The 13,574-nt window shown below is 35.2% G+C and overlaps 1 protein-coding gene across 6 annotated transcripts in view; it reads right to left on the reverse strand.

Annotated features, from left to right (window-relative positions):
* Window positions 1-309: 309 nt before the first annotated feature.
* The window catches only part of parp6a (poly (ADP-ribose) polymerase family, member 6a), a 37,182-nt gene continuing 23,917 nt past the window's right edge, over window positions 310-13,574 (reverse strand). For 4 of the 6 annotated variants that reach the window (XM_081371793.1, XM_081371794.1, XM_081371792.1 and 1 more), the window contains exons 19-24: window positions 12,016-12,088; window positions 8,207-8,276; window positions 5,736-5,815; window positions 5,585-5,648; window positions 4,491-4,575; window positions 310-3,210 (exon numbers count right to left, since the gene is read on the reverse strand). In XM_081371793.1, coding sequence (XP_081227919.1) covers window positions 3,108-3,210; window positions 4,491-4,575; window positions 5,585-5,648; window positions 5,736-5,815; window positions 8,207-8,276; window positions 12,016-12,088 — 475 coding nt within the window. In that variant the 3' untranslated portion in view covers window positions 310-3,107. The remainder of the gene's footprint in view (window positions 3,211-4,490; window positions 4,576-5,584; window positions 5,649-5,735; window positions 5,816-8,206; window positions 8,277-12,015; window positions 12,089-13,574) is intronic. The other 2 variants (XR_014030577.1, XR_014030578.1) reach the window with 1 other exon arrangement.

Raw genomic sequence — 13,574 nt, forward strand, 5'->3', positions numbered from 1 at the left:
CATATTACTGAACACTGTTAATCACAGATAAACATCTTCCAGATTTACCTCAGGATCCTTTGCAAATATGGTTTTGTTGTTGTCCAGGTTTCATTTGTGAAGTTGAAGTGAAGCAAAAGCGCCACCTGATGCAAGAAAGACGTCACTGCATGAAAACAACAACGTCATAGTGAAATCACATAGAGAGAGAAATTACGCATCTAAAATTGTGCAAAACTTCCTTTTATTTGTTCTGTTCAGCATTAATTCCACCTGTACAATCGCAGTTCATACAGCATGACCACAGACCAGGAGATCTGCCGACCCGGATCCAGAGCGCGTCCGAAGCCCTGCTGGAAACATTCCTCCTGTCCAGTCACACAACTCACATATAGATTATTTACAGTGAAGATCTACACCTGACTGTCTCATATCTGACACAGATCCAGAATCAGACGCAGGCCCTGTCAGTGCAACGCCCTTAAAATCAGATAAACACCACAAAATACTCACAAACGTTCAAGAGCAACAGAATAAAGTCAAAACACACGAGAAACACCAGCAGTCAAACGTTTGGACGCAACAGACTCATGTTTGCAGTTGTCTTGCTCATCCTTCCCTCGGGTCATTTTCACCCGAAACTGATTTTTTAAACTTGAAAAATTGAGTGTTCATCAGAGGGGTCCGAGACTCTACGACTTTTGTTGCACTTCAACCATGAATATAAAAAAAAAAAAAAATAAGTAACAAATCCTTCACTCTCGGGTCAATTTGACCCCCTTAGGAATGAATGGAATGCTTCAGTACACATAGAAAACCCTAAAAATGCTCAAAATTCTAACTAAAAATTTACCAAAAAATTATTTTATAATGTCTACATGTGTATCTGAATGCACACTGAAGAACTTTAGGACCCAGCGGAACAGCTCATATAGAGCTATAAGGCCATCTAGAGTCATGAAATATCATCTTATATTATTTATTTTCCACAAGAGTTCGGCAAAGACACTCAATGTAAGATATTTAGAGCTGAATTAAAAGGGTTATGCATGAAATTGTGAGTTATTTTGAATTTAAAGTTGAAAGAATGTGAGGAATGTGCTTAAATTACTATTTATTTATTATTCTTTGATCAAATCTAGTAATTTAAAGGTAAATAAAATAGAAAATAACAAAAATTCTCCAAAAAATTGCGTAAAAAAATTAAAAAAATATTAGTAAATGAAATAAAAGAAGTTTTTTTCGTAGTATAAGAAGTATAATTTTCGGCAGAATCACGCAGATCTCGTCCCGCTCGCTCTAAAACTGAATATAAAGACTTATTTTAGGCGTGCAGTAGTGATTCAGGATAGACAAAAACACGGTTGGGAAGATGGATTCATGATGAATCACTCATAAACATTTTCTAACTTTGAACAAAAAAAGTTACAGTTGTACATTTACTAACATTAAAGGCGCAGTGAGAGTTTTCTGAGAAACGCTGAAAGTGGATCGAGCAGCAAAACACACTGTAGCCAATCAGCAGTAAGGGGCGTGTCCACTCATTAGGGGGGAGGAGTCTGTGTTGCATAGCGTGTTTGAGAATTTGGGGGTGGAGCTATCAATATAGGGGTGTGGTCATTTTAGCTAGGGGCGGGGCATGTTTGTTTTGGTGATTGTTTCTCAGAAATCGTTACTGCAGCTTTAACTAATGGGACTTTACTGTAAAGTGTTACCCACAATTCCTATTTTTTTTATGATATAAATGATAAATTATTACCCGTGCACATCATTACACTTGAATACATGTGAAAAAGACATTCTCAACTTTCATTTCATGCCAGCAAGGGTAACACTTTACAATAAGGTTCATTAGTTAACATTAGTTAATGTATGAACTAACATTGAGCATTACATTTGTTACAGTATTTATTAATCTTTGTTAATGTTAGTTAATAAAAATACAGCTGTTCATTGTTTGTTCATGTTAGTTCACAGTGCATTAACTAATGTTAACTAATACAACCGACGTATTAGCAAATGTTGAAATTAATATTAACAAAGATTAATAAATGCTGTAGAAGTATTGTTTATTCTTCATGTTAACTGATGAACCGTATTTTAAATTGTTACCCCATTAAGTTTTAATTTATGTCACGTTTTGATCCCTAAATCATTCCTAGACTTCCATGTGTGAGTTTCGATGACTTTACCATCATTATAAAGAGTCAGAATGAAGAATGTCCAAACGTTTGACTGCTATTATCCTACGGCAGACCGACGACGGTAAGCTTTGTGGAAATTACCCACAAGCCTTCAGGAATGTCTTGAGAACTGACAGCAGAACTAAAAGCCTCTCTGAAACGTCAGCTTTAGTTTGTTCCACATTTCCAGACGATGACATCACTGAATGGCCCTGAACCTCGCGCTTTTCAGTCGGTTCAGAAACGGCGCCATCCAGAAGATAAAAGCATAAAGATGAGTAACGACGTGTCCCTGTCCTCTCATCCGTGATCGGCTCCCCGATAAATCACGGCGAGCGCTTGTACGCGTGTAAGCGGAGCGAGGAACAAAAGACAAGAAATTGATTTCAGCGGGAAACTCAGAGATAAATACATCTGGGATATTAATGTGTGTCATCATCAGTCAGGAAAAGCAGCAGATAACGCCATACAAACACAATAAGAGTGCACAAAGATTCATCATTTACTATCCGGAGATGGAAAAAACACGCTCATGTTTATAGATATTCAGTGTGAGGAACTGATGTGAAAAAGAGTTGAGAGAAAAAAAAATCGAGTTCAGAACAGTTTCATTGGCCGACGGCTCCTCCAATCAGGCGCTTGTCTGCTTCTGACTGACAGCTCTGCGGGAGGTCAACGAGAGAGGTCAGAACGGGTTGTGGGCGGGGCTTATTGCACTCGATAGAAGCGTGTGTTTCTGACTTCTTCCTTCTGAACGGAGGGTCGCCAATCCATCCCACACTGGAAATCCACACCCGCATCCCATACTAAAAAGAAAGTATAGATGGAATAGAGTCGAGGAACGACAGCAGGCAGGAGAGAGAGAGAGAGAGGCCGGGTCTTTCTCTGAGGTTGAAGCCCAGAGATGTGTCCGTCTCAAAGCGTCTCTGTGAGAAACCCATCCGTTCAGCTGGAGTAGATCTGGGTGCCGATGACGCGCATGATCTCCTTCTGTATCTTGGGCTCCTGTGTGTTAATGTTAGCATCTCCCACCTGACCGTCCTCGTACCTGAGACACACACACACGAGACGTCACACACCACATTCATATCTTCCTAGCCTGAGCTTAACTGCAAACGTGAATCTAAAACGTGAGTTTTTTTGTTGTCGTTACTGTTTTTTTAATTTATTTAATTTTATTTTTGATGTGTGTGTAATTGTGTTTGGTCCTATCCTGTGATTGATCTGTTTATTCATCTGTAAAACTGAAAATGCTACAATAAAAGAAAGAATATTTCATCCAAAAATGATGATTATAGAATTGTGTGGGTGAGCTATTGTATACCAAGTTATTTTTGTTAGTGTTCAATGTTTGTTAATGTGCAATATCACAAATGTGCAATATATTTACATAAGCAATATGTAAATCAATCATATTTATCAAACTGCCTGTACATATTCACCATTTCTGTGCACTTTTTCCCTTTGCAAATATCTATAAATAATGTGTACATACATTATTTTTGTCTGTGCTTTGTGTACTTCTTTATATATTCTATTTATATTAGTGCTGTCAAATCAATTAATCGCTAATAATCGCATCTAACATAATATATTTATAGTTTGTAAATGTATATAAATGTGTGTGGACACATACGCATTAATATATTATATATTTACAAACCTTTATGTTAGATGCGATTAATCGTGACAAATCTGTTTGACAGCACTACTTTATATATATTTAATTTTTGACCTAAGAGGCCATGCATTTTTTTTCTGTCTTGTTTTCTCATGATTTTAACTTTTATCTCAACAATTTATTTTTTTGTGATCTTGGCAAAAGACAAATTGATTTCTTGTGATATTGACATCATAAATCACTACATAATAAAAACAAGATCACTAGAAAACAAACTGTCATCATCGAAATCGTGAGAAAAAAAGTACAATAATAAAATAATACTGCAGTTTTTCCCTTATTTATAGCAATATTTGCCTGTGCTTTGTGTGTGTGTGTGTGTGTGTATATATATATATATATATTCTATTTACATTATATAATTTTTATTTTTGACCTAAAAGGCCATGCATTATTTCATTTTTTCTAGTTTTCTCATGATGTTGAATTAATTTTCCAGTGATCTCAATATGAGTTGATTTCTCATGATATTGACAACAAAGCTCAACTTAATAAAAGAAAACAAAGTTTGTCATGTTGTGTCGAGTTTTGTTGAATCAAGATCATGAGAAAACATGTTTCATGTCGAGATCACAAGGAACCGAGAAAAGGACAACAGTGCATGGCCTCTCAGGGCTTCCGTAGATATTAATAACTCAGAAACTCACACGAAGAAGAAGCGCGTGCAGACGTGGTCCGACACCGGACACACCCAGATGTTCCCGTGCTTCTGCAGGTCTTTTGATGTGATCACTGCGACGGGGAAACAGATGTTCACACCAGGGTTATCATCGTTAACTAAAACTATTAAAAAAACATTTCTATTCATTGGTATAATGCTGAAGTAAAATAAAATATACATATTCGTTGAAAATTAAACTGACATAGGTTTAAAATGATTAACTGGCAATAAATAAAAATGAAAACTAAAACTGAAATAAAAATAAATGAAACCTAAATAGCAATATAAAAAAATAGCACATAATGAAATAAATTACACTAAAATTAACATGAAAACTATAAAAATAAAAGCTAAAATAACAGTTTATGTGTGAATTTTGGTTGAGATCCAGGCTTTAAGAGAACAAAAGTCATTTATTCAGTATATATATATTTTTTTACTTTCTCTGACCAAAATGTATCAAACAAACCATCACATGATGTTTCTGTTTTACCTGTGTTAGATCTCGTCTCAGTTGTCATGGTTTCTAAGTATGTTTCCATTTGTTTCCATAGCTACTCATTTGTTAATTGATTAATCCCACCTGCTCCTTGTTTTCTCCCTCCCTTTAGGGTCCGTTTACAGGACAACAATGTACAAAAACAGAAATGTTTTCAACATTTTTGAAACGATCCCATTCACTCTAAAAACACTGTATTATCCCTTGGTAAAGAAACATTACGTGCCTACAGACTGAACGCATGACAACAAATGTTCACAAATTCACGTTTTTGCTAGTTTACATGGAGACGATTACAGTATCATTTTCAAAAACCTGTTTTCAGAAGTTTGCGTCCAATTGTCGTGTAAATGAACGTTCAAAAAGCATAAAAAGTTTTCTATTTTAGTTGAAAACGGTGTCGTGTAAACGGCCCCACTCTGTGTGTATATACAGTATATATCCCTCAATCTCAGTCGGTCCTCATCGATGTTTAGTTAGTTGTGTTTGTTATTCTGTTGTGAATAAAAGTGACAGATCCTGCCTCAACTCTCGTTACTGAAACCAGCTGTGACAAACACTGTGAGATCCAGATGTTTTACCTTCACAAAGAGCGATGCAGTTTAAATTCCTGCTCTGGAGGAAACGCGACTGTATCGGGCGACTCTGTGGAAAGACGAACAACACACACGTTAATATCTCTGACAGGGCGATGAGCACAGAGTTTAAACATACGAAACGTCACTGTCGTACCTGTGGCATTGTGTTCATCCGGTTATAGCGCAGGACTAGCTCATCTTTGGTGGGCATGCGATGCTGTCCCTTCCCCATTCCTAAAACACACACACACACACACACAGAAATATAATACATCTATGAGACTACATTGGCCCGTGTTAAAGGTTAGCCAAAATGCAACCTTGGGTCTTTTTGTTAAATATCCGAGGCAACCCTTTGTGTAAAAGCATAATTTGAATGGAAACGCCACTTTTAAGTTTGACTGTATTTTCGTTTTCGGTCAGATTGCCTTGTGAATGGGAGTGCATGGGGTATGACTATGATAGCATCAAAAAACGCTATTTTTAAAAAACTAAGAAGGCTCGACACAACATGAAACTGTGCTGGAAGTCTCACCAGAGGCTTTACACATGAACTCCAGCATTGAGGACAGTGTTTGTGTTCACAGAGTTTACTAAAAAGAAAGATTTTGAACAACTCACTGTTGCTGTTGTTGTTTCCGTCCGCCGGCATTTTGACAGTCAAAAATATTCGATCTCCGAATGCGACGTAACGAGGAGGAGAGTAAAGATGGAAAGCTCCTAAAGCTTAGTTCCATATAAATTCACGGATAATTTGTTGTTTTGTCGTTAGTGAAAATCAATATTGACCTTGTATTTGAAAAAGGATCCTCATATAAGAAACAATACTAAAATTCAGAGTCAGTTCATTCGCATTCGGAGATCGACTATTTTTGACTGTCAGAATGCTGGCGGACACAGCTACAGTGAGTTGTTCAAAATCTTTCTTTTTAGTAAACTCTGTGTTCACAAACACTGTTCTCAATGCTGGAGTTCATGTGTAGAGCCCCTGGTGAGACTTCCACACTCTTCTGTGTGAAAAAGAAGAGACGTTGAATTAAAAACAGGGGAAGGGGTGGAACAGTCTCATCAAAAACATGCGCCAGCCAGTGCATTCCTGCGGCTTCCCTAAACCAAACTGGACAGCCCTGAGTGGCGGTCTGGGGGGAAGGTGATGTCTTTTCACAATCTCAAAATATATAATATATATTGTAAATATACAATATATATGAATGCATATATGTATGTTTCATGTTTTGTCGAGCCTTCTTAGTGTTTTAAAAATAGTGATTTTTGATGCTATCATGGAAGTGCCCCATTCACTCCCATTCAAAAGGCAATTTGACCGAAAACGAAAATACGGTCAAACTTAAAAGTGGCGTTTCCATTATAATTATGCTTTTAAACGAAAGTTTGCCTCGGGTAGATTAACTAAAAGACCCTAGGTCGCATTTTGGCGAGAGTTACACTTTAACATTGACTAAGATAACTTATGTTTTTCTGTATAAATTTCTAAATCTTATTTTAGACACTTTTGAGAGATTTTGTCCTGGATCTTCTCTGATAGAAGCGCGCTGGATTTCCTCCTGCAGGATTTTAGTTTTTTTGTTTGTTTAGTCATTCCTCCAGCTACTACTGAGATTATCCAGTCTTCCGGTCCATGATGTTAGTGTGATCAGTGGGTTTAAGGGTCCAGTGCAGAGCTGATTTTTCATTGATAGCAAGATGTGAGATTGAGACGACTGGCATGTGTTTGTGCACGGCAAAAATCATGTTGTTCGTCAGGATTTCTCAATCTGACTTTGTCTTGTTTTCCAGTAAAAATATCTTAACAGTCTTGAAACAAAATACATTTACTTGAGAAGCAAGAAACATTTGCTCATAGAAAATTAATCTGATGGTTTTTTTTTTTTTTTTTACATCTTAAAAATTTCTTACACCATTGGTAAATTATTTATTGCTTGTTTGACTTGGGGGAAAATTAACAAATTGCAAAGTGGATTAGGGTTAAAACAAAAAATTATAAACAAAAATGAACATTAGAGAAAAATAAACAAGTCTTTTCACTGAATAAAAGTCTTATTTTCACGTACAAATATTTAAACATTCTTAAATCAAGAAACATTTACTGGAGAAGCAAAATTACAAAAGATCTTGCTCCAACAGTCTTGCTTTCTGAATAAAATGTTTTTGCTTAAAACATGAACACATGTTTTTCTCGCTTTAGGCAAAAACTCAACATAGTGTAATTTTCCTTCTCAAGTGAATGTATCTTAATTTAAAAATATTATGATGCTAATATTCTATTTAGAGAAAATATTTTTTATAAAGTGTATCTTGCACTAATTTGGTTCTCGGGTACATGCATTTAGTTTTAAATATACTTTCACTGAAAAACAAGACAGAATACTGATGAAGAGAATGATTTTGAGCGGTGTGGAAAAGCAGAAACAGTCCATAACAAAAATCACATTATTGATTCAAAAAGACTGCATTAAAATCAAAGCATGCACAACAAAACATTCAAATGGATCAGAAAGCAATGACTGATGTGTTTGTTACAGAGAGAGAGAGAGACTGAGATGTGGTTTTAGATCGGACACAAATCTACAGCGAACACACGGAAGACGCAGGTTTGGATCGTACCTGAATATCCAAAGGAAATACTGGATATGGGGCTCAGATAGATGCCCTTCCCATACGCTGCTCCATGCAGCTTTGATGAAAGAGAAGAACAGGAGGAGAGAGTTGTTGTTTTATTGCGGTGCACCGAGAAGAACAACAAACAGAGCAAACGCACAACTCTGACATCATCACAGACGCATGAGGTGATGCTTTCTGGCCAATTACAGCCAAGAATGAAAAGAAAAGCATCATGTGAAATGGAGTAAAGCATGAGGAACGAGTGATGCTTGGGAAGAAGATGAATGATGATGATGATGATGATGGATTCCAGTGAAGACAATGATACATGAACGTGTTATGAACGAGAGTTTACAGCTGTGCGACTGAGGTCGTCCTTCAAGGAGAAAAATATGACGTCAACAAGCAACAGAAGATATGGAGATGATCAACATGGCATTGAGGATGGACAGATGTTATAACAACAGATCATTCCAGGAGGATTGAACACTGTTGAACACAAACCTCATTAAAACGCCACGTTCACACTGATCTCAAAGTCTTCAGTGAAACGCAAAGAAAACCGACTCACATTCATCTTCATTCATGTTAAGGAATACAGTGCTTACATAATGTTGTGTAACTATCTCACAGTGCAATACACTTAATCTGACCTTACATTTCTAAAAGGTCACACAATTATACACTAAATTAGATTAAAAATGCAAAATAACTAATTAAATATGTTCTTTTTTGGTATTTTTGTCTTGTTTTCCAGTACAAATTGTTTCTTGAATCATGATGCAAAATGACAGCAAAAAGAAGACTTGCTTTATGAAAAACGTATCAAATGTAAATGACTTCTTGCTTAAAATGAGAAAAATATAAACGTATTGTAATATGTACACTGCAAAAAATGCTTTTTACTTAGTATTTTTGTCTTGTTTCCAGTCCAAACATCTAAAAATTCTTAAATCAAGAAGCATTTACTAGATAAGTAAAATGACATAATAGATTATATCTTGTTTTCTGATAATAATAATAAAAAAATTAGTTTTTGCTTAAAACAAGTTAAATTTTCTGCCAATGGGTTAAGAAACATTATAATTTCTTGTCATTTTACTTATCTAGTAAATGCTTCTTGATTTAAGGATGTTTAGATACTTCGACTGGAAACAAGACAAAAATACTAAGTAAGAAAAGCATTTTTTGCAGTGTAACTTATTTTTCTGACCCCATTGGCAGATATCTTTCTTGTTTTAAACAAAGTTATTTTTTTTCTTCTGATATGGACACATGTGTCTGAAATAAAGTTTCAAGTTAAGTCACTTAATTTTGATCAGTGTCTCAGAAAACAAGACTTCTTAACTCACGTCGTTTTGCTTCTCAAGTGGAAATGTATCTTGATTTAGAATGCTTAGATGTTTGTCCTGGTTTCACTTACTACTCTTTCAGACAGTGAAACAATGTAGCAGATTAATGTTTCAAATGTTGAATTTCGTTTCACTTACTACTCTTTAAGACTGAAACAATGTAGCAGATTAATGTTTCAAATGTTGAATTTCGTTTCACTTACTACTCTTTATGACTGAAACAATGTAGCAGACTCTCTAAGACTGAAACAATGTAGCAGATTAATGTTTCAAATGTTGAATTTCGTTTCACTTACTACTCTTTAAGACTGAAACAATGTAGCAGACTCTCTAAGACTGAAACAATGTAGCAGATTAATGTTTCAAATGTTGAATTTCGTTTCACTTACTACTCTTTAAGACTGAAACAATGTAGCAGACTCTCTAAGACTGAAACAATGTAGCAGATTAATGTTTCAAATGTTGAATTTCGTTTCACTTACTACTCTCTAAGACTGAAACAATGTAGCAGACTCTCTAAGACTGAAACAATGTAGCAGATTAATGTTTCAAATGTTGAATTTCGTTTCACTTACTACTCTTTATGACTGAAACAATGTAGCAGACTCTCTAAGACTGAAACAATGTAGCAGATTAATGTTTCAAATGTTGAATTTCGTTTCACTTACTACTCTTTAAGACTGAAACAATGTAGCAGACTCTCTAAGACTGAAACAATGTAGCAGATTAATGTTTCAAATGTTGAATTTCGTTTCACTTACTACTCTTTAAGACTGAAACAATGTAGCAGACTCTCTAAGACTGAAACAATGTAGCAGATTAATGTTTCAAATGTTGAATTTCGTTTCACTTACCACTCTCTAAGACTGAAACAATGTAGCAGATTAATGTTTCAAATGTTGAATTTCGTTTCACTTACTACTCTTTAAGACTGAAACAATGTAGCAGACTCTCTAAGACTGAAACAATGTAGCAGATTAATGTTTCAAATGTTGAATTTCGTTTCACTTACTACTCTTTAAGACTGAAACAATGTAGCAGACTCTCTAAGACTGAAACAATGTAGCAGATTAATGTTTCAAATGTTGAATTTCGTTTCACTTACTACTCTTTAAGACTGAAACAATGTAGCAGACTCTCTAAGACTGAAACAATGTAGCAGATTAATGTTTCAAATGTTGAATTTCGTTTCACTTACTACTCTTTATGACTGAAACAATGTAGCAGACTCTCTAAGACTGAAACAATGTAGCAGATTAATGTTTCAAATGTTGAATTTCGTTTCACTTACTACTCTTTAAGACTGAAACAATGTAGCAGACTCTCTAAGACTGAAACAATGTAGCAGATTAATGTTTCAAATGTTGAATTTCGTTTCACTTACTACTCTTTATGACTGAAACAATGTAGCAGACTCTCTAAGACTGAAACAATGTAGCAGATTAATGTTTCAAATGTTGAATTTCGTTTCACTTACTACTCTTTAAGACTGAAACAATGTAGCAGACTCTCTAAGACTGAAACAATGTAGCAGATTAATGTTTCAAATGTTGAATTTCGTTTCACTTACTACTCTTTAAGACTGAAACAATGTAGCAGACTCTCTAAGACTGAAACAATGTAGCAGATTAATGTTTCAAATGTTGAATTTCGTTTCACTTACCACTCTCTAAGACTGAAACAATGTAGCAGATTAATGTTTCAAATGTTGAATTTCGTTTCACTTACTACTCTTTAAGACTGAAACAATGTAGCAGACTCTCTAAGACTGAAACAATGTAGCAGATTAATGTTTCAAATGTTGAATTTCGTTTCACTTACTACTCTTTAAGACTGAAACAATGTAGCAGACTCTCTAAGACTGAAACAATGTAGCAGATTAATGTTTCAAATGTTGAATTTCGTTTCACTTACTACTCTTTAAGACTGAAACAATGTAGCAGACTCTCTAAGACTGAAACAATGTAGCAGATTAATGTTTCAAATGTTGAATTTCGTTTCACTTACTACTCTTTATGACTGAAACAATGTAGCAGACTCTCTAAGACTGAAACAATGTAGCAGATTAATGTTTCAAATGTTGAATTTCGTTTCACTTACTACTCTTTAAGACTGAAACAATGTAGCAGACTCTCTAAGACTGAAACAATGTAGCAGATTAATGTTTCAAATGTTGAATTTCGTTTCACTTACTACTCTTTATGACTGAAACAATGTAGCAGACTCTCTAAGACTGAAACAATGTAGCAGATTAATGTTTCAAATGTTGAATTTCGTTTCACTTACTACTCTTTAAGACTGAAACAATGTAGCAGATTAATGTTTCAAATGTTCATGTTAATCACACACCATCTATTCTTTAATAAAGGAAGTAGAACTGTGGCTGATGACGCAGTCTGGACATGAACTGTCCAATCAGGAGATGAGTCTGAGATCAGCTGACTGATGTAATTTACATACCTGCAGTTTAGTATAAGAGGCATTGACCAGTCCGTTTCTCAGAACCGAGTGCCAGTTCTCAATATGGGAACCACTAGAGAGAGAGTGAGAGAAACATAGCAGTGAGTAAATGTTACGATACTCAATATTAATTTGGAGGCGGATGATAAAAAAGGTTTTAAAAAAAATCCCAGATGGTGCAAAACTACAAGCAACCCTTCATACAACACCATGCGACTGCATAGCAGACGTCCTAGTGTCATAGTTGTGAGTTCTGCACCACTCACATTTCAGAAAATGCCAATTTAGTTTTATAAATGTGCCAAAAAATTTTGATGATCTGTACATGATGATGCAACATCAGCGGAGGTTTGATAAATCTGGCACAGGCGTATTTTTAACCAGCCGTCTGGAGATATTTCTGCAGCTTGAAAGAGTTACGCTAGTCTTTTGTCGGCTGTTTTTGGAAGACTTTTATAAAAGTGGAAATGTGTCGACCGAAATAACTCAAAAAGCACAGAAATAGCACCCAAAAAAACTGAAGCGTTGTCCTGGCATTTTTATATTTAGACTACCTGGATTAGAATCAAATTTATATAAAGTCTGCACCCAAAATAAACCTGTTATTATTTTCAATCCTCCTGATGTTATTCACAGGTGGTCTGTCAGGAACATTTCGTTGTGCTCTAAATAGTCACATGATCAACAACTTATAAATCTGAGTTCTTGGCAGATTTAAATGAATAGGGAACAAAAACTCACACTTTTGTTCTTAACCAACAACCAATGAACTGGATCGAACCTGATTATATAAAAAATGTCACATTATTGCAAGATTTTACTTGTTGAATCCAATCAAATAAGAGAATAAAACTAAGGCCAGAACTCCATTTAATGTGTTTAAAACTAATTTTCATGCTGTTCAGTTTATGTTGGTCTCTCTCAATAGACGGTATTTGCTGATCCTAACTATTCATGCAAAATGCCATAAACAACTTTTTGTTGTTTTTCTAATTCTGGCAGAAATGATTAGAGAGAAATAAACAAGGTTGTTGCCTTTAAAATGTTACATTACATTCAATTTAAAGCTTTTTAAGACCAAATTTAAGACCACTTTAAATGAGAATTAAGACTTTTTTATACCTTTTTATGGCCTAAAATATGATACAACTAAATTCATTTTATGGTTACGAACCACCTGCAGTTTCTTCGAACCCATGACGTATTGTTTAATGCACTTAAATTTTTCTCCTTGTATTTTTATATCACTACAATACAAGATTATCCTGTTCACATCTGTGATAAACGAGTTAAGGCTAAGAGTAAGGTTAAAGTCCCCCTGTAGTCAATCATTTTATCCCTTAAAACTCATATTTGATCACCATAATTACATATTTAAATGTTTTTTCCTTGAAAAAAAATTCTTCATGCCTTAAAATATCTTGAATGTAACTCGACACCCTTGCCTCATTAAGTATACGTGGTTCTTTGAATATGCAAATGAGCCCCGCCTCCTCTCACTCACTCAGCTCAGAGATCCACAGGTTGACGATCACACGTTGATCTGATTGGTTACAAGG

The sequence above is a fragment of the Scardinius erythrophthalmus genome (genome assembly GCF_964197995.2).
Source record: "Scardinius erythrophthalmus genome assembly, chromosome: 8".
Taxonomy (NCBI): Eukaryota; Metazoa; Chordata; class Actinopteri; order Cypriniformes; family Leuciscidae; genus Scardinius; species Scardinius erythrophthalmus.